General features: G+C 37.4%; 5 protein-coding genes across 5 annotated transcripts; 1 reads left to right on the top strand and 4 right to left on the bottom strand.

Annotated features, from left to right (window-relative positions):
• The first annotated feature begins 263 nt into the window (after positions 1–263).
• LOC110919014 lies at positions 264–1,247 on the top strand. Its single transcript, XM_022163295.1, has one exon. The coding sequence runs from the start codon at positions 264–266 to the stop codon at positions 1,245–1,247; it is 984 nt and encodes a 327-aa protein (XP_022018987.1).
• A 7,644-nt stretch (positions 1,248–8,891) lies between these two features.
• On the bottom strand, positions 8,892–12,645 carry LOC110916686. Its single transcript, XM_022161374.2, has 4 exons — positions 12,204–12,645; positions 12,033–12,113; positions 9,328–9,467; positions 8,892–9,243 (listed from the first exon to the last, which is right to left on the bottom strand). Exons 1-4 carry the CDS (start codon positions 12,516–12,518, stop codon positions 9,000–9,002), a joined length of 780 nt encoding a protein of 259 aa, XP_022017066.1. The 5' UTR covers positions 12,519–12,645; the 3' UTR covers positions 8,892–8,999.
• Positions 12,646–15,599: 2,954 nt separating this feature from the next.
• Positions 15,600–20,568, bottom strand: LOC110918210 (RNA-dependent RNA polymerase 2). The gene is made up of 4 exons (XM_022162556.1): positions 19,891–20,568; positions 17,261–19,164; positions 16,683–16,833; positions 15,600–16,593 (listed from the first exon to the last, which is right to left on the bottom strand). Exons 1-4 carry the CDS (start codon positions 20,431–20,433, stop codon positions 15,826–15,828), a joined length of 3,366 nt encoding a protein of 1,121 aa, XP_022018248.1. The 5' UTR covers positions 20,434–20,568; the 3' UTR covers positions 15,600–15,825.
• A 497-nt stretch (positions 20,569–21,065) lies between these two features.
• Positions 21,066–23,657, bottom strand: LOC110916713 (probable inactive receptor kinase At2g26730). Its single transcript, XM_022161400.2, has 2 exons — positions 22,138–23,657; positions 21,066–21,819 (listed from the first exon to the last, which is right to left on the bottom strand). Exons 1-2 carry the CDS (start codon positions 23,435–23,437, stop codon positions 21,290–21,292), a joined length of 1,830 nt encoding a protein of 609 aa, XP_022017092.1. The 5' UTR covers positions 23,438–23,657; the 3' UTR covers positions 21,066–21,289.
• Positions 23,658–25,540: 1,883 nt separating this feature from the next.
• Positions 25,541–26,248, bottom strand: LOC110919013 (probable leucine-rich repeat receptor-like protein kinase At1g68400). The gene has a single exon (XM_022163294.1). It carries the CDS (start codon positions 26,246–26,248, stop codon positions 25,541–25,543), a length of 708 nt encoding a protein of 235 aa, XP_022018986.1.
• Positions 26,249–27,665: the final 1,417 nt, after the last annotated feature.

Genomic DNA, 27,665 nt, shown 5'->3' with positions numbered 1-27,665 from the left:
TTGTCACGTTTTTGATGATTTAATGCGTGTGGGGCCCGATATCAAGCAATATGCTTAAAAGGACCCGCTTATTTGAACCCTTCAAACACATTTACAGGATACAAAATTAATAAATGAGTTTATTTTCCTTCTTTATTTTATAAACATAATTAGAGTTTAGAACTTGCAGTTCTAGCAAAAGAGAACCTGAAGTTCTCATACAATATACATTTCATTTGGAGGCTTGTTTTTAAAATGACTTATTCTTTCCTTTGTAGATAAAAATGTCGAACTTATCAAAACTTGAATTCACCGCACTTGACATCTTGGGTAACAACTACCTCCCATGGACTCTTGATGCTAAAATTCATTTGACGGCAAATAATTTGGGGGAGACAATTATTGATGGTAATCAAACTTTACCTCAAGATAAAGCGAAAGCTATGATATTCCTCCGCCATCATCTTCACGAAGATCTAAAGCGGGAATATCTAACTCTTGAGGGCCCCCTTGAATTATGGACAAATATCAAAGAACGTTTTGACCACCAGAAGTTGGTCTTACTCCCCAAAGCCCGTTATGAATGGCTTCATTTACGACTACATGATTTTAAGACCGTCAGTGAGTATAATTCTGCCCTGTTCCGCATTACCTCTGAACTTAAATTATGTGGTGAGAAAATTACCAATGAAGACATGCTTGAAAAGACTCTCTCAACATTCCATGCCTCAAATATGCTCCTGTCGCAGCAATACAGGGAACGCCAATTTACTAAGTATTCTGAATTGATATCATGTCTTCTGGTCGCGGAGCAAAACAACAAGCTCCTACTACAAAATCATCAATCACGACCTGCCGGTGCAAGCCCATTCCCTGAAGCGAATGTGGCCAATTATCAAAGCGGACGAGGTAAAGGTCGCGGCCCCAGCAGAGGTCGTGGTCGTGGTCGAGGACGGGGATATACATGGCGTCGGGAGTCTCATAACACTAAAAGTAGCGGTGGTGAATCGAGTCGACATAATACGGGGCGACCTTCAAAAGGGAAAAGTAGCGGGAACCAAAGCAACATTTGTTATAAATGTGGGATGTCAAATCATTGGTCCTGCACATGCCACACCCCTAAACACCTCGTTGAGGCATATCAACGCATGATGAAAGAAAAAGGAAAGAATGCTGAAACTAATCCGATTGAGGATGCACCTTCAGCCACGATATCAGACGTTCATTTGGATGCATGTGATTTCATTGAAAATGTTCGTGATGTTTAAACGTATTTAATGTACCTTTTATGTTTTTCTTTTCGCACTGTGATTTTTGTATTTGATTCGGTTTAAAACTCTTGCAATGTTTCATTTTACTTCTTTGCATTAACTTTTATTTATTTTTATTTCCTTAAGAAATATGTATACTAGCTCCAGTAGAGCTATTATTGGTGATGAATGTCTGGTAGATAGCGGTAGTACTAATACTGTTCTCAAAGATATGAAATTTTTCTCTGAGTTGTCTCCGGCAGAGACACTAATTAGTACTATATCTGGTGTCAGTAACCTTATCAAAGGCTCCGGCAGAGCACACGTAATTTTATCTTCGGGTACCCAACTAACTATTGATAATGCATTATATTCAAGTAAATCCAGAAGAAATTTACTTAGCCTTAAAGATATTCGAAAAAATGGTTACCATCTAAAAACAATATCTGAAAATAATATTGAATATCTTCAAATTACTTCAAACAAAAATGGCAAAGAAACAATTGTTGAACAATTATAAGCCTTATCCTCTGGATTATACTGTACTAATATCAATCCTATCGAATCATACATGGTGAGTAACCAAAAGCTATTAGATAAAGACACATTCAATATATTGCATGACCGTCTAGGTCACCCTGGAAGCATAATGATGAGACGAATAATCAAAAGTGCAACCAGGCACCCTCTCAAAAACTTAAAAGTTTTGCTACCACAAGACTTATCATGTGCAGCATGCTCTCTGGGCAAACTTATAACTCGGCCCTCACAAACTAAATTGATACATGAAATCCTATCATTTTTAGAAAGAATCCAAGGGGATATTTGTGGGCCTATTCATCTTCCGTGTGGACCATTCCACTATTTCTTGGTCTTAATAGACGCATCCTCAAGGTGGTCACATGTGAGTCTTTTAGCTACTCGAAATGTAGCATTTGCCCGACTTTTAGCTCAAATCATACAATTGAGAGCCAATTTCCCCATAATCAAATTAGAAACATCCGGATGGATAATGCAGGAGAATTCACATCTCAAGCTTTTAATGACTATTGTAGGTCAATTGGGATCAATGTTGAATATTCAGTACCTCATGTTCACACACAAAACGGTTTAGCTGAATCTCTGATTAAACGATTACAAATGATCGCTAGACCACTCTTAATGAGATGTAAATTACCATCTTCTTCATGGGATCATGCTATTTTGCATGCCGCTGCACTGATTAGATTGAGACCAACTGCTGATCACGAATACTCCCCATTGCAACAGGTCTCCGGACGAGAACCAAGTTTGTCCCACCTTAGAATTTTTGGTTGTGCGGTATATGTACCAATACCGCCACCACAACGTACTACAATGGGACCCCAAAGAAGACTGGGTATCTATATTGGTTTTAACTCCCCCTTCATAATTAAATATTTAGAACCAATGACCGGAGACATGTTTACAACACGGTATGTTGACTGTCATTTTGATGAAACGATGTTCCCACTCTTAGGGGGAGATAAGGACAAAGAAAGACTGGTAACACAAGAAATAACATGGAATGCATAATCGCTATCAAATCTTGACCCCCGAAGTGGTCAATGTGAATATGAAGTCCAAAAGATCATACATTTGCAAAGAATAGCGAATGAATTATCAGATGCATTCACAGACACGAATAGAGTGACAAAGTCACATGTACCAGCATCAAATGCACCTGCTCGAATTGAAGTAATCACAGAAGCGATTACTATACAACGAAAGCATGGGAGACCAATCGGTTCCAAAGACAAAAACCCATAAAAACGAAAAGAGCAAAGTAACGCAGTTGGTGAAAACTCACAAAAGATTATAAATGAAACCCCAGTAGAGGTAAATGTCCCAGAAGAGACAACTATAATTCCAGAGGAAAATGAACTTTCAGGAGAAACACCGGTACCGAACGAAATTGAGATCTCTATTAATTATGTACAAGATAGTACAATGTGGAACCGGAATAAAACATGTGTTGATGATATATTCGCATATGCTATAGCAACGGATGTAATCAATGAAAATGATTACGTACCAAAAACTTTAGAAGAGTGCATGCACATAAATGATTGGCCAAAATGGCAAGAAGCCATAAACGCCGAATTGAATTCGCTCGAAAAGCGAAATGTTTTCGGACATGTAGTCCAAACGCCCAAAGACGTCAAACCAGTAGGTTATAAATGGGTGATTGCAATAAAAAGAAATGAAAAGAATGCAATTGTACGATATAAGGTTCAACTTGTAGCACAAGGGTTTTCCCAAATCCCAGGAGTTGATTATGAGGAAACGTATTCCCCTGTAGTGGATGCGATAACCCTTAGGTTCCTAATCAGTCTCACAATCTCTGAAGGACTTCATATGAGACTAATGGATGTCGTCACCGCATACTTATACGGGACACTTGAAAATGACATCTACATGAAAATCCCTAAAGGATTAAAATTGCCTGAAGCATTAAAATCAACACCTCGTGTAACACCCCGTGTTTTCGAATGTCAAAGTCAAAGTCAAAGTCCAAGTCAACTTTGACTTCTTTGACTGTAATTAGTCTATTTTAAGTTTTATTTGTATTATGTGGAGTAAGTGTTATTAATCAGAATAAATCGAACTAATCGAATGTTTAATCGACGCAAACCGATTTAGGACTGTGAATAGTAGGAAGTAACAATGCGATAAAGTTAACTAATCAGTAATCAAACCGATCTAACCATCATCGAACTCGAATCTCGAATTACACGAACTTTGGTTGTTGTTATACGTGTGTGTGTGCCTTATGTGTTACCTGTGCGTGTTTACTTTATGTTTTGTGTGGTGATCAATCGAATCAATTCGCATGTTTACTTTATGTTTTGTGTGTGTTACTTTATGTTTTGTGTGTGTTACCAATTCGTATGTATTACGTGACTAAATGAATGCTTGTTGTTATGTTTACACGTGGAATGCTGTCTACCTGCCTTAACGACGTAGTACTATAGTTTGGACTCAGCACCCGTTCACACGGGGGTTGTTAAGGACAATTACTTGCATGGATTACGGTGGTAATCATGTATTGCGAACTGTCTTAGACAGTCAACCCGCACTCATTGGTATCGATAGATCCATGTCGATAATTAACATGCTTCGTTTTCCTCTGTGTACGTCCTGGTTAGGCGTAAACTATTTCGAACTCTATATGCTATTATCAAACTTGTATGCTCACCTTTACATTATATGTATTGACTTTATTTTAACGTATGTGACAGGTGTTTAAGGTGTTTACTTGCTAGGAAAGCGAGGCTAGAATAAAGCTCTAGAGGCTCCCAACAAATAGTTGTCTGTCAGGAACAAGCGTCTAGAGCATAGTTGTCTGTAGATCTTGTCCGACCGGGTCTTTAGGAGCATTTGAACAATATTTATTTGTTTTTATTTAAATCTGAGTTGTCGGAACAGCATATTTGGCTAGTGGTTATCTGTAATAATTTGTTTTATTATTTGGGACACGGTATGGGACGTGTTATTTAAACTGAATAGTGATGATAGTTGTTATGGAAACTCCTGGACAATCTGTTTCGCTCAGTGCCATGCCCCGATGATTCCGCCATCGGTTGGGGTGTGACACCTCGAGATATGTGTTCTATAAAGCTCTAGAGATCTTTAAATGGTCTCAAACAATCTGGTCGTATGTGGTACAATCGACTTAGTAAATATCTCGAAAAAGAAGGATACAAGTCTGATGTAATCAGTCCATGTGTTTTTTATAAAAAGATCACTATCAAATTTCACTATAATAGCAGTCTATGTTGATGATTTCAACATCATCGGATCTCCTGAAGAGATAGAGAAAGCTGCTCAGTTGTTAAAGAAGGAATTTGAAATGAAAGATCTTGGTATGACGAAATTATGTATCGGACTACAATTTGAGTATCTGTGCAATGGCACATTTGTCCATTAGTCAAACTACATCCAGAAGATGTTAATATGTTTCAATATGGATAACGCACATCCGTTTAGGTACCTATGGTTGTCCGACCGCTAGATCCACACAAGGATCCTTATCGCCCTCAAGAAGAAGGCAAAGAAGTACTTAGTCCAGAAGTACCATACTTAAGCGCAATCGGTACCCTTCTGTATCTCGCAAATAACACAAGACCTGACATTGCATTTGCAGTACATGTACTAGCGAGATACAGTTCGAATCCAGCACGTAGACATTGGAATGGTGTAAAACATATATTCTGGTATATTTGCGGAACACAAGATTTTGGTCTTTTCTATCAGAAAGATCAAAAGTCCCAGCTTGTTGGGTATGCTGATGCGGGATATCTATCAGATCCTCACAAAGCAAAATCTCAGACAGGTTATGTATTCACATACGGTGGCACAACAATTTCTTGGAAGTCAACTAAGCAAACAGTTACAGCAACATCATCAAATCATACCGAATTAATAGCACTATATGATGCTGGTCGAGAATGTGTGTGGTTGAGATCAATGATTAATCACATACAAGAAGCATGCGGATTAGAACCGATCAATAAGGAGCCGACAATTATTTATGAAGACAATGCTGCTTGCATAGCTCAGATCAGAGAAGGTTACATCAAGGGTGATCGAACAAAGCACATCTCACCAAAGTTCTTCTCAACATATGACTTGCAGAAAGAAGGGGAAATCGATGTTCGTAGATTGAAAGATGTTTGTTGAATTCAGGGGGAGAATTATACACGTTGTACTCTTTTTCCCTTAGGCCTTAACTAAGTTTTGTCCCACTGGGTTTTCTTAGTAAGGTTTTTAATGAGGCAGCATAGCTGATCCAGTAGTATTAGTTTATTTATTCAGGTCCTGAAGTACCTATTTAATATCATCCTGAAGTATGTCGTTAAACTGTGTATAATTCTAAATGTCTGAGGGGAGTGTTATAAACCAGACATTTTAGGCCCAACCCATTACTTATGGGTTTTGGGTTTATAGTTTTATTTATCTATATATTTTAATGTTGAATAGAATGAAACATGAGAATTTAGTTTATCTCTATTTTCCTTTGGTTTTTATTAGTGAACAATTTATTGTTTTCTTTTGGGAACAGCGTTTGAAAAAAAAAGAAAATAATAAACAAGTTGGTTTCTTTATTTATTTATTTTTTTTTTGGGTTTAAACTAAGTTGAGGGTTACCACTAAACGTTATTTGAGTTGAACAAGCGGGTTCAATTCAGGATTCGTTTTATCTAGGTTTAGCGAGAGGTATTCGTGACTGGGTTTTTGCGAGTAAACGCGTTCGGTTCTGAAAAGTTGTTCAGAAATCAATGACGGACGGGAACAGACTACCACCGGTTGTGTTTAAGGATCAAAATACCACAACTTTACAATGTCCAATATTATCAGAAACTAATTACAATATTTGGGCGATTCGTACCAAAGCGATATTCAAGGTTTATGGAATACAAAGAGCTTTAGAACCAGGTGAAGAAGATGTAGAAGCCAAAAAGGATGACATGGCGGTTGCACTTCTACTTCAAGCAATACCCGAAGAGCTCGTGTTTCAAGTAGCTCAGTTTCAGACTGCAAAGGAAATATGGGAAGCGTTGAAGACACGGTATGTTGGGGTGGAACGGGTTCGAGAGGCAAAGATTGTGCAACTGGTAAATGAGTTCGAATCCTTGAAGATGAAAGAAACAGAGACAATTGATTCTTTCGCCGGGAGGATAAGTTAGTTAGTTACCAAAGCAGCCAGCTTGGGAACCACTTACGTTCAGAATCAAAAGAATAGCATGCCTGCATTGCTGGTTGTTAGGACCGGTTCTCGCGGTTCTTTAAATGGAACCGGCGGTTTTAACCAGAACTGAATCAAGAACCGTTTTCATCCAAATTTAAGAACTCTAAATACAGCATTACGGTTCGGATCTAGCGGTTCTGTTTTGATTCTCTGATTCTAACGGTTCGAAACCGTAAATTGCTTAGCCCTAATTAAAATAAAATGATTTTGATACACTATGGTCATTGTAACGTAGATAAATGGCATGTTGGTATTATGTGTCATTTCAACATCAAATATCGATATTGGCCGGATATCCATTACAAAGTCTACCCGTTGGAGGTATTCTTGTCTAAAATGGAAGGCGGTTTCATATGTGGTTGGAAGAAGTATTGTTGTATATATCAAGAGTTTTATTATAGTTTTATTTCTTTTTTTCTAATTTTGGTTGTATACGCAAGTTGCAGCTACCCCTGCCCATGGAACATTTTTTTCAACTCATGTTGGCTGTGGAGTACCAAGCAATCCAATCCTTAAGTAACTGGTTGTAGAGTACTAAGCAATCCTTAAGTAACATGACATCTGACATCAGCTAACTGGATTAGAGTTTAGTTAGTATGAGAGTGTCAGAAGAAAATAAGTTAAAATTTGGGAGTGGTGTGGTATAAATCGAAAGTTGGGAGTGATATCAACCAACGGGTAAAAGTTGGGATTATTTAAATCTAATATCCTAAGATAATTTTCAATTGAAACACATTACTTCCTAGTTCTTTTTTAACAAACATCTCACACATCTCAATTGAAATTTCATTGAATTGTCGTTTGTTCAACCTACGACTTCTATATTCATCAGAAGAATATGTTCCTCGTCACACTAGAGTTAGAAGGCATATCAACACTAGAGTTAGAATTGTATAAAAAATTTTAGCAAGGAAGAACATGTCATCATATCATATAATAATATATTATGCGAAAGAGTAAATTGCCATTTTAGTCCCTAAGTTTTGTCTAAATTTGTCATTTTAGTCCAAATAGTTTTTTTTTTTTTGCCTCTGGGTCCCTGACTTTTCCCTTTTGTTGCCATTTTGATCACATACACTAACTCCATCCAAAAACTCCATCTTTAACCAGGGGTATTTCGGGGATTTTCATTTTAAATGTTTTCAATTGCCATTTTGATCCAATTCCAAAAAATCAAAAAAATTCCAAAAAATTTTAAAAAATAATAAAAATTCTAAAAAATCATAAAAATTCTAAAAAAATACAAAAAATCCGTTTCGGCACGAACCGTTTCGAACCGAACCGTTTCGACCCGTACCGTTTCGAGCTGAACCGTTTCGACCCGAATCGTTTCGAGCTGAACCGTTTCGAGCTGAACCGTTTCGAACCGAACCGTTTCTAGCGGAACCGTTTCGAACCGAACCGTTTCGACGCAAACCGTTTCGAACCGTACCGTTTCGAGGCACGGTTCGCGTCGAAACGATTCAGCTCAAAACGGTTCGGGTCGAAACGGTTCGTGTCGAAACGGTTCAGCTCGAAACGGTTCGGTTCGAAACGGTTCAGCTAGAAACAGTTCGGGTCGAAACGGTTCGCGTCGAAACGGTTCGCGCCGAAACGGATTTTTTGGATTTTTTAGAATTTTTATGATTTTTTAGAATTTTTTGGAATTTTTTTGATTTTTTGGAATTGGATCAAAATGGCAATTGAAAACATTTAAAATGAAAATCCCCAAAATACCCCTAGTTAAAGATGGAGTTTTTGGATGGAGTTAGTGTATGTGATCAAAATGGCAACAAAAGAGAAAAGTCATGGACCCAGAGGCAAAAAAAAGAAAAACTATTTGGACTAAAATGACAAATTTGGACAAAACTCAGTGACTAAAATGACAATTTACTCTATGAGAAAACATAAAGTGTTAGAAGGCAGCATATCAACACATTTTCTGCTACACAAATTGATGAATGTTTCTTTCCAGATTTCAAAGGTGTACATTTTGGACGTGTGGAACAAGCGAGTTCTAGCTAAAGCGGGAGCCGCTCAGGCTCAGGCGTGTTCATAGACATGATGCATAATGTGTGTGGAAGAAAGAAATAAACAGCTAAAAACAAAATGACTCCAAGATCAGCTTCTTCACCAACAGCTGGTCTAGGAGGATTCACCAAGTATATCTGGCTTGCACACCATAAACTATACAAGCTACCAATCGCTATCAGAAGCTTAACAGAGTTACTTGATTGTTTCTTGATGTTTCTTTCGGGCTTCACCCTGCAATTAATCCATAACAGTAAATCAAATTGGAAGATCATGATGGCTTAAACACACAAGATGAAGTAGAACCCATAAGCACACCTGTTGATGTGAATGAAACCGATGATCAAACACCCACATAAGAACCCGACTACAACAACAGCATCCGGATTGACTGGCGCCCGGCCTTTCCACCAACCCGTACTCAGTATCCAGGTGTACACAGTTGAGTGCCCATTTTCCTGCATTATTATTGATGAACTTAGGCGTGTTATTCGGGTTTGCCTTATCGGGTTTGTTGTTATAGGAATCCTAATCAGTATTCGGGTTTTTATGTACAAATTGCACATGATATTCGTTAGGTAATAAGCACAAATGTCAAATAATAACAATTCCAATATGATCTTTCGTTCAAACCCATGCTGTAAACACATATATTAACTAAAAAACGTCAAATCAAATAAGCACAAAACCCGATCACATCAACCAATGGTACAAACTAAATAGAAAACGTCAAATCGGATCAACCAAACCAACCCTATTTTGTTGATATATCTGGGAGGAAGACAGAAAACAACATATATCCACATAGTTACATACAAACAACGAAACACATCATGTTAACATTAACAACTAGGGCTGTAAACGAACCAAACGAACACGAACAAGGCCTTGTTTGTGTTCGTTCGTTAAGGAAATAAATGTGTTCACGAACGGTTCATGAACACTTGCCGAACGAGATTTTATGTTCGTGTTCATTCAGTAAGGAAATGAGCGTGTTCGCGAACGGTTCACGAACATAAACGAACAAAAATAAATTTGGCGAACTCGACGAAGGATAAAGATAGATGGCCCAGAGAGTAGCACTCGAACTGAATCCCTTATTGTGAAACGGATGTCGATCGTATTCGTGGATGTAAATAATGAGAAATGAAAGAGAAATGATGCATAAACAAGGTGAAAGTGGGTTTCCTAGTTTAATTGTTAGGGAAATAAAATAAATAAAAGTTTAATAATATAAAAAGTACAAATAAAATATAAGAAAGTACAAAGATCTTCAATTAAAACACAAACATACGAACATAAACAAACGCAAATCAACGAATGTTCACGAACACCTTACCGAACGTTCACGAACACAATCGAACGAACGAGACCTCTGTTCATGTTCGTTCATTTAAATAATCGAACGAAATTTCTTGTTCATGTTCGTTCGTTTATTAAACGAACGAACATAAACGAACTTCCCGCCGAACGGTTCACGAACTGTTTGCTGAACGTTCGGTTCGTTTACAGCCCTATTAACAACAAAAACAAAACACATGGGAGGAAAACAAGATTTTTCTGTCTATTATGTATGTATATGCACATATGATAGTCTTTGGCCTTGTCTTCTAAAAGTTTTGCCAAATCTACGGCTTCTTGAAAAGTTTGGGGTTTGTGAATGGATAGTTCTTTGTATGTCGTCAAGAAAACCCGAAATGAGGCAGTGCAGTAACGCGATGATGAAGTTGCTAAGCCGTTCGAACTCTGTGACGAACACATCAACAGTGCTTGTTTATTTTAGTTTGAACAATGAGACCTGGTGGTTAGCATATGATGACGGCCCGAAACGGGTTTCGAGCGCTTTGGTGAACGCTTTCCATGTTGCTAAGAGATTATTGTTGTGTAGGTATTTATACCAACTCAACGCATCACCAGAAAGATTGAAAGCGACCATTGCTAAACGATTTTGTGGAGTGATGTAATAGAAATCAAAATATTGATTTGCTTGAAAGATCCAATCATCAAATGAAGCTAAAGTTAGTTTAGGAGGTCGAATAGTGAGATTGTGGTCGGGCGGGGAGGATAGGTTTGGTCCGGTTGGGAATGATTGTGCAGGTTTGGTGAGTGTGGCGATAAGTGTTTGGGTTTGCTCAAAATGAGCCGTCAATTCAAATAATGGAAATGGCTAGTCTGTTCCTAAAGACTAAAGACTAGGAACTTACTGGACTAAATCATAAGATCATCCGTAATGGTTAATGCCTCCAAAGGGGCATTTTCTGCCACATTAGCACTATAATGCCCCTTCAAAAATATGTGTAACGGTTAATGCCCCTTAATGCCCTTTCAATCATTACTTTCCAATTTTTTTCTCCTCATTTGGCGTTATACTAGTAACGCCCCTCCCTCTTCATGCCCCCATAACACCCAGGGGACGGTGTTGAGGGCGTTATCAAGCCCCTATAATGCCCACTGGGCATAGGTCATGCGTAATGGGCATTATGGAGGCATGAAAGGGTTTGATAATGCCCCCAACACTGTCCCCTTGGGCATTATATGGGCAAGAAGAGGGAGGAGCATTTCTAGAATAATGCTTAATGAGGAGAAAAAAAATGGAAACTAATGAATGAAATGGCATAAATGGGTCATTAACCATTACACATTTTCTGAAAGGACGTTATGATGCTGATGTGGTGAATAATGCCCCTTGCGGGGCATTAACCATAACGGATGGTCTATGCGAAACAAGTAAGCAACAACCTTCCTAAAATTACATGCATAATTCAAATAGAAATAAAAAAGATAAGATTTTGACTAATTCCTTAGTCTAACAAACGAAGTGGAGTCTTCTAGTTGCGAGCGGGTCGGTTTGTATCATGAACACCCTAATTACAGAACCGAATACTACCTGGTTCCATCTTAAATGGATTCAGGTTAACACGGGTAAAAACAACACCCCTAGATGAAGTATAATGTAAACTATTGCCAGAAATGTATGGAACAAACAATATCCATTCTCCTGTACAATTGAAGTCAAATATTACCTCAAACAAGTGATCCAAAAAGAAATGGGACAAAGAACCAGCTGATATAAGCAACAAACACTGCTTCACAGTAAGCGGAACCTGCACCAAACCAACAACAATCATAACTTAACTAACAACAACATACTGAACACATCAAATCGATAACCCAATCAATCAGCAACCACTAACCCCAGAGACCGAATCTAAATAACCTTTGGAAACAAAAAATCTTGAAACACGAGTGTAGAGCAACGAAAGGGGGAACCCGAGGATGAAAATGTATAAAAATGGATCGTGAATGTAAGTTTCGACGGAAGATCCGAACAGAGCAGCTAATCCAAGGGTGGAGGTAAGCCACTCGGTGAAGGAGCCGATATCGGGACCGAAAAAGGCGTTGAGAGCGTAGATGAGGCAGTGGTGAGGGCTGAATCTGCCGCTAGAGAGGGTCATGAGGGCTTGACCGGTGCCTAGAGCGTACATCATATGTGGACCTGGTCCTGGCATTTTGCAGTTAGATTTTTGGTGATCTCCGGTTTATGATCGCCGGTAAAGCCGGACAAAAGATTTTGAGTGCCGGAATCTGGCAAGTCATACAGAGAAGCCCCTAAAGTACTCAAAACATTCAGAAACTTGGATTCGTTCGTTAAGATATAGCGTGTTCACGAACAGTTCATAAATATTTATACCGAATGGGATTTTATGTTCGTGTTCGTTCGTTAAGGAAAGGAACGTTTTCACGAACGGTTCAGGAACACAAACAAACACATATAAAATCAGAAAAGACGGCGGTGGCTAGAGGTGGATGATGAGAGTGAGTGGCGTTAAAGCTTGAAGCCTTAATTGTTGAATGGAGGTCGATTGTATTTTCGATGTGAATAATGAGAAGGAATGTGGAACAATGCATAAAGAATGTGGAGCTAGGGTTTCCTATTTTATTTGTTTGAGTAACGAGATAAATAAGAATTAAAGAAAATAAAAAGTTTAGATAAAATAAATAAATGCTAAAAAATCTTCTATGAACAACATAAACAAACAAATATGGACGAATGTTCATAGACACGTTACTGAATGTTCACGAACACATTAACGAATGTTCACGAACGTAATTGAACGAACGAGGCATCTATCCATGTTTGTTAATTTACCTAACCGAACAGAATTTCTTGTTCATGTCCGTTCATTGATTAAACAAACGAACATAAACGAACTTCCAGCCGAACAGTTCACAAACTATTCGCTGAACGTCTGGTTCATTTACAGCCCTATATATTTTCTTTTGTGTAAGATTGAATTTAATAATGCACACTCTGTATATGACTTATTTGTTGATAATAATTTATACTAACAATCTGATTAGTTACAATTTTAACTTTCATTTTTGTTGCCAAGAACAATCTCACTCTAACAAATGATTTTTTTTTAATATCAAATTCCAGATTTTCTAGGGTAAATACATCACACCTACAACCTACATGATTTTAACTCTCAGCCTTTGATTGTGGAGTACACAACTCAACCACCAGGCAGGGTTGTTCCAACATTTTTAGAGGCCCTAAGCGAAATAAAAGTGGAGGGCCTTTGAATTTGTATAATTTCACAAAAAAAAGAACGTGCATTTAAGAATATAAATTAAAAAAAAACTCTCATCCCTTACCCATGTTTGCGACCGCCAATTATAAATCAGAAAGTTTATAGTTTGCAGAGTTATTTTTTTTTAAAGTTAGATGTTTTGTAAAATATAATATATGTTTAGACAAAATTTATTTTTCTAGCTTTTATTTGAATCACCAGACACCAATAGAAAATCAAATAGCAAATCAAATCGCAAAATACTAAAGATTCAAATCGCAAAACCAAAAACTCAAGATTAGTACTTAGTAGAAGATATACAAAAATTGCAATTGAGATTGAGAGTTGCAGACATTGAATAACAGTTGTGATGATTAACCCTATTGTCGACTCTAATTTCACCAAACCCACAATCAATTTCATGTCGGTTACTCAACTGACACCGCTAATAATGAAGGTCCATCAATTTCTTGGTGATCCTATGCGTTTGCCTATGGTCTTAAGCCCATTGGGTTGGCCCTGCCACCGGGATGTGTCCCCTTGATGACAGCAAATAATTAACTTGGAAATGAAAGTCTTTAAAGATGACATAAAGTAGGGGTGTTCATCGAATTGAATCGAATATCGAATTTTCAAATTATTCGAATAATTTTTATTTTCCCTTGAATTTAAATTCGATTAAAACCTACCTAATTCGATTCGTATTCGAATAAAAAACTCAATTCGTATTCGATTTGATTCAAATTCTTTTAAAACATGTAAAAAAACTATCAAAATGAAACATATATTTTAAAGTAGCCATAAAGCACAATATAACATTAAAAACTTCCAAATAAATTATTATAAGTTTAAAATTCAAAACGAGAAGTCAAAAATAACTACTCCACATTACAAGTTAATATTTTTAGAGTTAGAAATCTATTGATAGATTTGTAATCTAGGTTTTAGTTATGGGCCACGTAGTGGGTTTGGTAATGTGTAATTTTAATACATGAAATAAATATTGAAAATAATCTATAGTATATCCCAATAAAAGTTATATATGTATTATATATAAAAATAATAAATAAATATGTATAATTTTTATTCGAATTTCGAATCGAATTGAATTTGAAATAATAAATCCGTATTCGATTTGTATTCAATTTACTTGACTCAAATTGAATCCAATTCGAATTCTTTTAATCAAAACGAATTCTTGATAATCGAATCGAATTTCGAATTCGAAACAAATTCTCAACACCCCTAACCTAAAATCTTCATGTTTAAGGTGAAATCCAAGAGGGGGTCCATCGTTAAACATGAGATCCATGTAGGGTTGCTAAAATCCAGGTCATTATAATGAGATTATTCGTGGTAACGAAAGCAAAAGTTAAGAGTGTCATTTATCAAATTGTGAGCATTGATTATCATCGACAAATGGGTCATACTTAGCTTGGATTATAAAAATCCAATTGCCTTTTTATATAACCATATAAACGGAAAATGTTGACTGATTTTAAAAACCTAGTAACTTCAATGATAATTTCAAAAATTCACTTTTTCACTAGTCGAGTAATTATGTGATTACCCTACAGTAATTATAATTACTCTATTAGAGTAAACTCACGATTCTTTATTAAATTTTAAAAATTAAACATTATATTTAAGTAGATTGGGAAAAAAAATTCAAAAAAAAAAAAAACTTCCTTTACTTCTCATTTTAAGATCGTTTTGTATGTTAAAACTCATTTGTATTTGATCCTTACACTATGTTTCTGTCATCTTTAAGTATAGCACTATTTTTTTTTTTTTAAATTATCATAGAGTAATGATTTTGAACAATTATAACGGAGTGTGATTATATATACGTGACACATAAGCACAAAACATATGATACGTACTTGTGTAACTTGATATGTGATAAATGCGTGTTTCTGTCTTTCACCTAAATTACACATCATGTTGATAGCCTGATAGAAAACAAGTCTTTTTACACAAACTACCCCTATATATAAAATTTAAAACGAAACATACATCCAAGGAACATTTGAAATAGCATATTATAGATTGCAATATTTCAAAGTGATCTTAACAGTTAGCATAATCCGATGGCAACACATGATGGTTCTTGAAGCACATCACCACCATTAGTCCATTATTGTCAAACAAACTTCAACTATCAACATCAAGTCTAACTACAATTCATCATTCATCAAACACATTACAAATGAACACAATTCACCTTTTCCGGTACTAATCTTCACTCGAACATGTTCCGTCTGTTGATCGACTTAATATCCAACAAAATATGACCAACGATCCACGGAAACCCCAAGCATTTAACACTTCCTTTACAGTAATCCACATGGTAAGTCACATGATACCACGCCGACGCCAACTTATGGTAGTCTTCCTCCTCACAACTACCCTCGAACCACCCTTTTGCGTCCCTATGCAAACACTTAATCGCCAACAGTATCCTATCTTTTGTCTCACCGTACCTTCGGTTGTCTCGTTGCAAATAAGACGATTTGTTCCGTATGTTTCCTGTAAGAATTTCATCCTCGGTTTCCGCCTCGTAGTAGTTCATTAAGCTTGTGAGAGCATCTAAATACATTTCTTTATGAGTCAACGCAGTCTCGATAAAGTCAACAAAGCCGTCGACTAAAAGATCTTGATCATAAGAATCTTGGATGGCTTGAGTTGTATAAGCGGATGCCGCATTATCTATAAGCTCGGATTCTTTAGTGGCACGGTAAAGTTTCCCGAGTGGGCCTTGGGAGATATACATGGGTCGGTCCCACCTAGCCATGAAATCAGGGTATTCCCGTGGTCTTAAAGCCCGTGGCATTTCAGCTGGAGCCCCGGATTTTGCAAAATCAACAGCCATAGAGTGAAGTGCAGCTAATTGAAGACATTTTGGGCTCAGTGCTTTCTCCGGTTCACGATCCGCATGGACTAAGTGTGCGTTTGAGATGCCACCGAGCGTATCGCTTGTCATGTAATCCACAAAAAACTTCCCGATTTCCTGTAAGGAGTTTTGGTGATTTGATATTAGTTCTTGTACGAGTATTTTTGGTAGAAATTTCGGTTTTAGGAATTCTTGATTTGACTTACCTCTAAGGTAACGTCGTGGTCCAATAAACGTGGTCTTCGACCCGTGTAGTCCATCGGGTCCACGGTTCGAGGTGGGATTAGAGATTCATCCCAGCTAACAAAATATAAATCACCATCAAGATCACCACCAGAGCATTCATTCGGATGAGGCCTGTAAAATGCAAACGTCAGTTATATTTTTCTAGAGTAAAATGTCATTTTCGTCCCTGAGATTTGGCCACTTTTGTTCAAAGGTTTGTTTTTTCGCATCTGTATCCAAAAGGTTTGAGATCTTGCCATTTTCATCATAACTCGTTAATTCTATCCATTTTTTAACGTTAACTCAGAGGTATTTCCGAATAAAGAAGGTTTATTTATAATTTAAAAAAATGTCTAAAATGACGAAAATACCCCTGACCTAACGTTATATAAATGGATGAAGTTAACAAGTCGGATGAAAATAGCAAGATTTCAAACCTTTTGGATCCAGATGCGAAAAAAAGAAACCTCTGGACGAAAGTCGCAAGAGTGCCCAAACCTTAAGGAAGAAAATGGTATTTTACTCATTTTTCTATTATAAAGTCGAAAACAACAACTACCGTTCTCCTTTTTGAGGAAACACGATGCAATCTTTATAATCTTTCTCGTCTAATGCAATCTCATAAACAGCATCAAGGACCCTAACATCTCCCGGGTGAAGGCAAGGATTTCTCGTAACCACAACCTTCCCCATAACCACCGATGTCACATCATCCATGTTTTTAAAGTATTTTTGTTCCCGGTTTTTTAACTCTGTTTTCGTCAACGTGATTCTAACATAAACTTGACCGTAATCCAAAACCCCGGATTCATCCAAGCACCCGACAAGGATCCGACCCTTTGGGACAAAAACCCGACATCTAGTTCTAAGATCAACTAGTAGATTATCATGGTGTGACAAAAGCATCATCGAGAGGTACGGTTCACGATTCGGCTTGTACCCTTGAAGTAACATCTTCACAAGAATGTCTTTTACGTCATAAGATCCCAAACCATCCAAAACCATGAGTGCATCTTCAGTACTATACAACATTGCGTTTATAACCCGAAGTTGTGCATCTTGTAATGCCAAAAAGGCGTCATCTTTAACTCCTAAAGTTGACAAAAGAGTAACAATTTCACGGTTAAAGTAGCACGATTGTGATTCGCTATATTTTGTGACATTTAGCATCCGGTTTTTCGAGTCAAACTTGCACATGCTTTTACGTAAAGATAGTTTCTTGAAGGAATTTCGATCAACCGCAATAACTCCTTTGTAGCCACCATATCGGATTTGAAAAGCCGAAGGAATATGTTTTAAACCGTATTTTGAAGCAACTTCTTTAGCAAAAGATAGTGAGATTTTCCCAATACCGTCTGAAAAGCAATAGTCAACGCCGTCGGTCTTGACTTCAATGTCGGGAATAATCTCAACATGATGAGGTGGCACTTCAATGGTTTGCTTAGAAGTGCTGAACAATTGACCCATTCTTGCAGCACACTTTGATACACTTCGAATGCTAGTAAAACACCCCATCCATTTTCTTATACTTTCCGCTGTCACGTGCTCGTTAGAAGCAAACATCCATACCGAGTTTGACCGGAGTTGACTTGCAGAAAACGCTAAAAATTCAAACTTTTTTGTTCCTATACATATCCCGTTAGTCATAATATCAAGTGCTCGATCGTACACTTTCGTTTTGAGAGGCTTTGAGAAGATTCCTTGTTGAAGGCTCACCGAAATAACATTTGGTTGAAGCTTACCCCAATCCTCATCAACAAACGTTACTCTTAAAAAGTCGGAAGAATATTCAGAATAATGTTTCACTATGTAATTCGAAGCCTCAAGTTCTGGACCCAAACAGTAAATCTTTGTAGGGGTGATATAGACTCTATGAATGCTCATAATCTTGTTTTGACCTGTTGACTTGCTACGAACAGATGACGGGTTCTTGACGGTTTGACTCATGGTGTTGAGTTTATCCTTGATATACGTGACGGGGTCGTAGCAAGTGGTATGCGTTTTATGCATTCTTTTGAAAACCGTCATTACAGAATCTTGATCTTGATTGATTATGAACTCGATTAGCTCATTATTTACCGACACAAGGCTTAGTTTTTGAGTTTGAACTAAAGAGTTGAGTTGAAACAGGATCTCGTATGGTAAGTTTGACTCTGGTTGACTTTTAACGAGTGGGACGATATCAGAAGATGAATGAAATTCTTCCCCGTCTTCTACAGTCAACGTTATCAGTTCTTTCATGTAAGAAGGTAAACTTGTGAAGCTTTCCAAAGCCGAATGCGGATCTTCAAATTGCAAACATAATGTGCATGACTGTCCAATGGATCTCTTGCTGGAGAAATCAGTGGTTCGAACCCATGTGAACTCAACGTCATCCTTGCAGATATGATAACGGTCGGAGCTGAACCGCGGTGATACATTCTGTCCCGACACTCTCTGGTATAGCTTTGGTGCATGCTTGAGCTGTAAAAAGCAAACATAAAGCTTCAAATCTTCAATTATGGAATTCATATATGTAATATATAACTCTACAATGCCATAACCCACAGCTCACGGTTATTTATTTAATTAATGTTTACAATATTCTATACAATGAATGTGATTATTGTAACTTGAACATTCCAAACAGTTACTTGGTTAATCAATAATCTCTAATATAACTTCACATTTCTCTCTTTAATCAGCTAATATACTCCTCCAAATCCAATTATTTTGGCCCTAAATAATCAAAAAGTAAGAATCTTAACCAATTCTACCCGCTAAAAACTTCTCCTAATCCCATTATTTTCGCCCTAAACCAATAATCAATTTATTAACGAATCCACACGCCTCCTTTAATACACAACTGCATGAAGAACTAGTACCCTAAGCCAAAATCAATACATAAAATCTTACTAATCAAGAAAAATCACAAATAACATGAACCCCATGATAAGAATCCAAACTTTATCAAACAAAAAAAAGAGACATAAATTATACACCTTAAGTTATTACTAATCAAAATAGATCACAATATAACATGAATCCCTCAACCCCATGACAAAAATCCAAATTTTATCAAACAAAAAAAGAGACATAAATCATACATCTTAAGTTATCACTAATCAAGAAAGATCACAAAACAACATGAACCCAACAATAAAAATCCAAACTTTATCAAACAAAAACAAAAACAAACATATCATATACCTTCAAAAGCACTGCATTAGGTTCTTGAGCCTCAACACAACAAGAAAAAGCCTCCAAAACATCACTAAACTGCAACTCCAACCTATAAACCTCCCCACAACAACTCACCCAAAACTCAACACTCTTTCTTTCAGGCAAAACCCAACTTTTAACACCACTCCATGACTCCAAAACAGACATGCAATCCCTATCCACCAACAACCCACTTCTTAAAAACCCATGTTCGACCCGGTTCTGGGGACAAACGGGTCGGATGATGACGTCATCGAGAGAATGAGAGAGTGAGAGATTAAAACCCTTGAAACAGAGTGCTGATTTTTTGGATAATGATATGGCTTTTGATTTGGACTCTAGGGTTTCGAATTGGACTCTACCGAAGCCTCTGGACTTCCAGTTTTTGTGGTCGGAGGAGATTTCGCAGGCGAATATAGTGGAGTTTCCGGTGTGGGTTTCGAGGAAGGTGAGGAGGTCTTGGGCGGTGGCTGATCGGGGAATGTTGGTGACTCTTACGGTGGTAGTGGTGGTGGTTTGTTCTACCGCCATTGTTGTGCGGGAGATGGTGATCGGTGTGGTGGTTTTTTAGAGGGTTTTTGGGTGAAAAGGAAAAAAGGGGAGAGCATATATTGAAAACGGGAAAACTAAGCTACACTTGTTTGTCAATGGAATATGCTTCTCAAATTTTTTTTTTTTTATAAAGTAGTATCTATTATAAGAGAAAACTTCTTAAACCATGCCCTTTTTTCTATAGGTAGAACCATTGTGGGCGGTTCCGACCCATATTTCTTTCTTCATATTATTGTAAAGGGGAACAAAGCCCTTTTTTCTCCAGATCAAGGGCCCTCCTGTCGTCGTTTTAGTGAGTCATTGGGCTTCCCCTCATCTTAGTCTTTTTGGTTCTTAAGAATGATCGAATTGTGTTCAATAAAATATTTTTTTTATTGTATACAACGCAGTTTATATAAAATTTATATTAAACTTGGAAAATAAATAAACACAACAGTATTTTAATTTGTATAAATCATTAGAGCTTAAATTTATAAAAGAAAACAAAATTTTATTTTGGGAACGCATATCAACCAAAGTAATCAAACACTATTGCACAAAAATATCCCATATATAGTCAATAATTAGTGTTGAAAGTTGAGACAACCAATAAGAAAACTAAATGAAGTATGTAAACATTCAAGAAACTAATGAGTACCATTCATGCAGTTATTCTTCAATACAAAGAAACAAAAAACAAATGAGCCTTATGAAAACCATATAAATTAACATCAATCCTTTTTTTTAACGGCTGGTAGACCAACTGGTTGGATTTTCGCACCAACATTAACATCAATCCTGATTATCCTTTTAGAGAAAACCATGATCCAGATTTTTTACATCTTTGTCTTTGAAATCATGGATCAGAAGAAGCCAATGATCTTTCATCTTCTTCCTTCAAAGAAACTATCATTGTGGCCACTTGATCCATACCAGGTCTCAAATCAGGTGAACCATTTATGCACTTCAAAGCTATCTTCAACAAACCCACCATCCTTTCTTCACTTGCACCTTCAACCACTAAAGCTTTATCAAACACCTCACCGGTCCATTCTTCCTTGACCACCGAGGTAACCCACTTAGCCAGATCAAGCCCACTACTCTGAACCGGCTTCCCTGTTAGCAACTCTAGTAGAACCACACCAAATGCATACACATCAACGCTGAAGGCGTTGCTGTTGTGTGAACCATCGTCTACCACCATTAGACCGTATTCACTTATGCAAGAATCCATGTCCTTTGTAAGCAAAATGTTTGATGATTTTAAGTTTCCATGAGCTATTTTGTCGTCTTTAAGCTCTGTGTGCATGAACGCTAGCGCTTCTGCTGTGTTGCACGCGATGTTTAGTCTGCTTCCCCAATCGAAAGTTTGTCCATTTTGTGATCCTAAAAATTGGTACAAGGGTGTGAGTTATTGATGATGAGTATAAGTGGCAAAATGGATGGATAAAGGGTCAAAATAGTTTGTGACAAAATGGACCATTTTAAAGAGTAGGTCAAATGGCCCTTGGTCAGATAGAGCTGGCCCGTTAAACTTATTTTCATTTGACTTCAGACAAAATAGTGTTAACGGGCCACCACTAACTCACTAAGCGACACAGACTCAACCCGACACGATTAACTTGCAAATACCTATGCATTTTTAGAATTAGCCCATTTGTGCCCATTTGTACCCATTAGACCCACTTTGTTGCTCAAACTTACCATGAAGAAGCCTAAAGAGACTGCCATTCTGCTGGAACTCATAAACTAGTAACTTTTCTTGTTTAGAACAATAATATGCAACTATTGGTAACACTTTAGGGTGTTTCACTTGATCTATTCTTTGCATCCTTTTCTTGAACTCATCTTTTGAAATCTCCCAATCTTTAATCCTTTTAACAACAAGTGGAATCCCATCATTTGGAAGGACTTTATAAAGACTTCCATGTTTCCCCCTCCCAATCAATTCGGCCGGAGCTCTAAGCAGATCTTCAAATCTCAGCCCATTAACCGCTTCCACCGGGCTCAAAAGAACAAGCGAACCCGAAACTACACCATTTTCAGCCGAAGTTATCGAGAACTCCGACCTGCTTTGACCAACCTTTGACTCACTTGAACCACCATTATCTTTTATACTTTTATCTCCTTTTTTCATTGTGCCAATATTGGCATCCTCAAGATTCTGCCTCTTCTTGAGGATCACAAGACCAATCAAAACAAGAACAATCAAACCAAGAATTGCCAATCCGGAATACATAAGAAAACCATGTGAGTCTTTCTTTTTCGACACACAAGCGTTCGGCAACTCTTTCCCACATAACCGTGGGTTACCCGCGAAGCTTTTTGCGCCAAAACGACCCGTATCATCCGGAACTCGACCAGTCAAATCGTTATTTGACACATCAAAAAATTCAAGTTGGTGATAATTGAAGTTTGGCAGCTCACCAGTAAAATGATTGTTTTGGGCCAAAAAGGTTTTCAGGCCCAAGTTTCTTGACATATCAGGCAACTCACCAGTGAGCTGGTTGTTAGATATATCAATCCTTACCAAATCGGTCAAACCGGTCAACGAACCTGGAAGATCACCCGAAAAGTGATTCCCATTTAGATACAAAAGCCGAAGTCGTTTGCAGTTTGATATTTCTTGTGGTAAGCTTCCTGTAAGATTGTTGTACTTCAGGCTAAGTAACAGAAGTGAAGTTTCTTTGCAAACGGATTCGAAATCAACGGTTCCTGATAAGCTGATTTGTTCCAGAACAATTTTTTGAACTGTTTGGTTGGTGCTGTCACACTTAACACCATACCAGTGATCTGTGCATGGGTCTGATGAAACATTCCAACCCCAGTTTGGTGTGTTTTGAATGCTACCAGGCCCAAGTTTTTCCATGAAATCAACCAATGCTTCCACTACATCTTCGGTTTCCGCCTTTCCGATTGGAAAAAGAAGAACAAACACAAAAGAAACCACTAGAACGGATTGAATACCGCGCATTTTTAAGAAAGAGACTTTTAGTTTGAACATGGTTTATGCATGAAATGACATTGTGCTTGTTTTAATGAGGTTATATGATGCAAACACAGTTGGCTGAATTTACAATGATGAGATGTCATTAACAAGTAAAAGCTGTGAGTTTACAATGAGGGGTGATTAAAAACTGTCTGAAATAGATGCTAACAGAAGCTACAAAATATGTTTGGCCGGCTGTAACTAGTGAGTGGTGAATAATATATATTTATGCCGGCTTTTCAAGTGGCAGTGATTGTGAATTGTGATGCTACATTGTGGTGTGGTTTTTGTAAATATATGTGATGGCCTTCGATGATATAGAGGGTTGCTGGGTTGGCGTTCGATCAAGTGTTAGCTTGAGCCGTAGAGTTCATAACCTCGCTATAGTGACGGAACTAGAACTTCTTTACTCGGATAAAGCTCTCTTCTCTAAGGCTACAAGTAGAGGGTCCAAACGATGTTTTTTTTTCTAGAAAAATCTTAGTTTTATATATAAAAATCTAAAAAAATCACTATAGTAAGGGGGTAGGGGTGGTCATCACTCATCATTCACTCACAACTTCCAATCAAGTTCCCGCCACGCCATCGAGCTTTATTCCATCACTAGTGATGAATTTTAGTGGAAATGCCCACCCACTCACCACACCCAACAATTTCCCTCAAACAACTCAAACAATCAAGCGTGATGGTGGCCACGCGTTATCAAATCAAAGCGTGATGTTAAGGAGTGGCGATGGTGTTTTGTAAAAGATCACGCATGAAACTCTTTCATCACGGTGGTGAAACTCTCCACCCCGGGTCCCCTAAGGGTAAACAAAGCCTCTTAACCTCCCTCTCTTTTCACCCCTAGCTACAATAGATTTTTGAAGGAGAAAGTAGTTGTGGTGATTAATAAATCAAATATATGTTTACTGTTGGTTTAGTTTCTTTGTTTAACTACTCTAAGGGGCTGTTTGTTTACCTCTTAACGAGGCTCTTAATGGTTCAAACCTCTTACTAGTGGTTAAGTACTTAATGGTTCAGACTGTTTGTTTCACGACCAGATGTCTAAATGGTTCAGACATTTGCCTCTGAATGGTTAAGATTTATATAGAGTCTGAATGGTTAAGACCTCTAATCTGAATTGGTCAGACGTTTGCCTATGAATGGTTAAGCATTATACAGGCTCTTAATGGTTCAGACCTCTTACTGGTTCAACACTTAATGGTTCAGATCTCTTACTGGTTCAGCACTTAACCATTCAGATGTTGCCAAACAGCCCCTAAAATGTCTAAATCATTTAAAATATTTTGGGAAACATTATGATATATGTTTGAAATAAAATGTAAATTTTTAAATAACTAAGTCCTGAAGATTGAGGTTTATGTAAAAAGGACGTTTTTCGTAAAAAGTATCAGAAGGCATAGAAATTGACCATGTTTTGGATTTAGGCATCATATTTTAGGTTGTTTTGGCAAGAAAATACCAAACATAACAATTTAAAACAAATGCAATGTATTATAATTCCTATGCCTTCTCACATTCTTGCTAAAAATGTTCTTTTTACAGGAACCTAAACCTCATGTATGTTATAATTAATGGTAATCCGAGAACCTAAACCAATAGTGTTGGTATACCAAACTGATTATGAGATGTTACGATTATATAACGTCTTAAAAGCGAAGAGATAATGATGGATAGAGTAAACGGGTTGATAATTGTCATCAAGAGAAGAGCTTGAGTTGAGTTCTATTGCAGTAATGGGTGATGCTCACTTGTAGTGGCATTTGGGAGCCTGCCATGAGTTAATGGGTTCATTGTTACAAGTGGAAGCAATAGGGAGTTGTCTTGACTGCTCAAAGAATGACTTTATAACATTGAGCAAGTAAGTTGAAAGCAGTAAGGAATCTTGATATAATGAAAAATTTAAAGAAGGGTAAAAGTTGTGTAAATCCAACAAAGTCGCACACAAGGAATTCGAGTGTGACGAGTTGATATCAGAGACTGAGTTTACGAGAATTGGGTGCTAATGACAAGTCCAAAATGTAAAAAATTATTCTCTTTAGTTTGAGTATGCGTTGCGAGTATAATGACAAGTCCAAACATGTAACAACGATGCAACTAACTCAATTTCTATTTCTAAGGGCATGGTTTCGACAACACTTTCCCACACAACCGAGGGTTACCCGCAAAGCTTTTGGCGCCAAAACTACCAGTGTCATCTGGAATTCGACCACTCAAATCATTATTCGAGACATCAAAATCTTCAAGTTGGTGATAATTAAAGTCTGGCAGCTGCCCGGTAAAATGATTGTTCTGAGCCAAAAAGACTAACAAGCGCGTGTTTCTTGACACATCTGGCAACTCACCACTAAGCTCGTTGTTGGATATATCGATTCTTACCAGATCAGTCAAACCGCTTAAAGAACCTGGAAGATCACCAGAAAAGTGATTCCCATTTAGATACAAAAGCCGAAGTCTTTTGCAGTATGATATTTGTTGTGGTAAGCTTCCTGTAAGGTTGTTGTATTTCAGGTTAAGTAAAAGAATGGAAGTTTCTTTGCAAACGGATTCGAAATCAACAGTTCCTGATAAGCTGATCTGTTCGAGAACAATGTTCTTTACGATCTGGTTGGTGTTGTCACAAATAACCCCGTGCCAGATAGCTATGCATGGGTCTGATGTAGTATTCCATCCCCAGTTTGGTGTGTTTTGCATGCTTCCAGGCCCAAGTTTTTGCATGAAATCAACCAATGCTTCCACTACATCTTCTGTTTCCGTCTTTCCGATTGGAAAAATAAGAACAAACACAAAAGAAACTATGAGAATGGATTGAATAATGCGCATTTTTAAGAAAGTAACTTTAAATTTGAACTTGGTTTATGCAAAAGTTATGGCATTGTGCTTGTTTTTATAAGGTTATATGATGCGAACAAAGTTGGCTGAATTTACAATGACTGAGAGATTAAAAACTGTTTGAAATAGATGTTAACAGAAGCTACAAAATATGTTTAGCTGGCTGAAACCGGTTAAGTTATATACATATACATATATATACATATGGGAGGGTTATCTTGAGAATTATAAATATTGCGAGAACCATAAAAACAAATGAGAAAACCAATCAAAACCAAATTTTTTAATACAAACCTCATTATAATTAAAATAAAACATCAAAAAAATAATTTACAACATCAAATAGTTCATTTATCCTCTCAAATCACTCTTAATCGATTTTTACACATTACACATGTGTAAATGGTAAACTTACATATGTGTAAATTTTCTTTATTTAAGAATTCAGATAAATTTTGTTGGCCGAAATAACTAATTCCCGATCGATATCGAGCCTATGATAGTTGATCGACATAATGGGAAGAGTTATAACCCAATTGTGTTTCTTTTATTTATCTAGTTTATTTAAATTAGATTAGGATAATTATAAAAGAGATATTTTTGTAATTATCTACTGGGAGGGAATTAGTATTGTAGTTGGGTTATGAGTGCCGAGATAATGGCCTATATATTGTAACAATCCTGCTGAGTTGTAGCAAGGATTGAGATCGAAGTTTTTGAGTAATTTTTCTTTGATCAAATAAAGTGGAGAGCTAATTCCAGAATTGTGTTTAAGTTTTCTTATTCGATTGGGACTTGAATTGGTATCAGAGCCGGTTCAATTTCTCGATTGATTGCCTCTTGATCAAGAAATCAAGAACACGATCAGACTAGTAGATCTGATTGTGAGAGTCGCATATCAAGAAGATCGCAGGGACGCAGTCAGCAGTGATTTTCAGAATCTGATATCGAGCAGGAGATCAGCAACAAAGATCCGAAGGACTGGATCAGAAAACTCCAGTCACTTATCACAGGAAAAAGCCTAGGTCAAGAATGGTGGGAGATTCAGGTTCTAACGTCGCCGGTGTAAAGGAGACTGGTATGGCTTCTATTCATTGTCCTATGTTAACAGCAATAAATTATACAACGTGGGGCATGAGGATGAAAGCCATTTTTACGGTACATGGGGTATGGGATCAAATCGACCCTGGAACTCAGGCGGATGTGAAGAAGAACGCGATGGCAATAGCGTTACTATTTCAAGCCATCCCGGAAGATCAAATCTTGCAGGTTGGGAATCTGGCTACTGTGAAAGAGATGTGGGAAGCTATCATGTCTGGCGTCAAAGGCAACTTCGCTAGGGGCTGCGATCGATGAGTCAAAGATGGTGAAAAGATTTCTTAACGGGTTACCAAGGAAATTTATTCAC

Source organism: Helianthus annuus, chromosome 16 (genome assembly GCF_002127325.2).
Source record: "Helianthus annuus cultivar XRQ/B chromosome 16, HanXRQr2.0-SUNRISE, whole genome shotgun sequence".
Lineage (NCBI taxonomy): Eukaryota > Viridiplantae > Streptophyta > Magnoliopsida > Asterales > Asteraceae > Helianthus > Helianthus annuus.
This window is presented reverse-complemented; position numbering and strand designations above follow the sequence as displayed.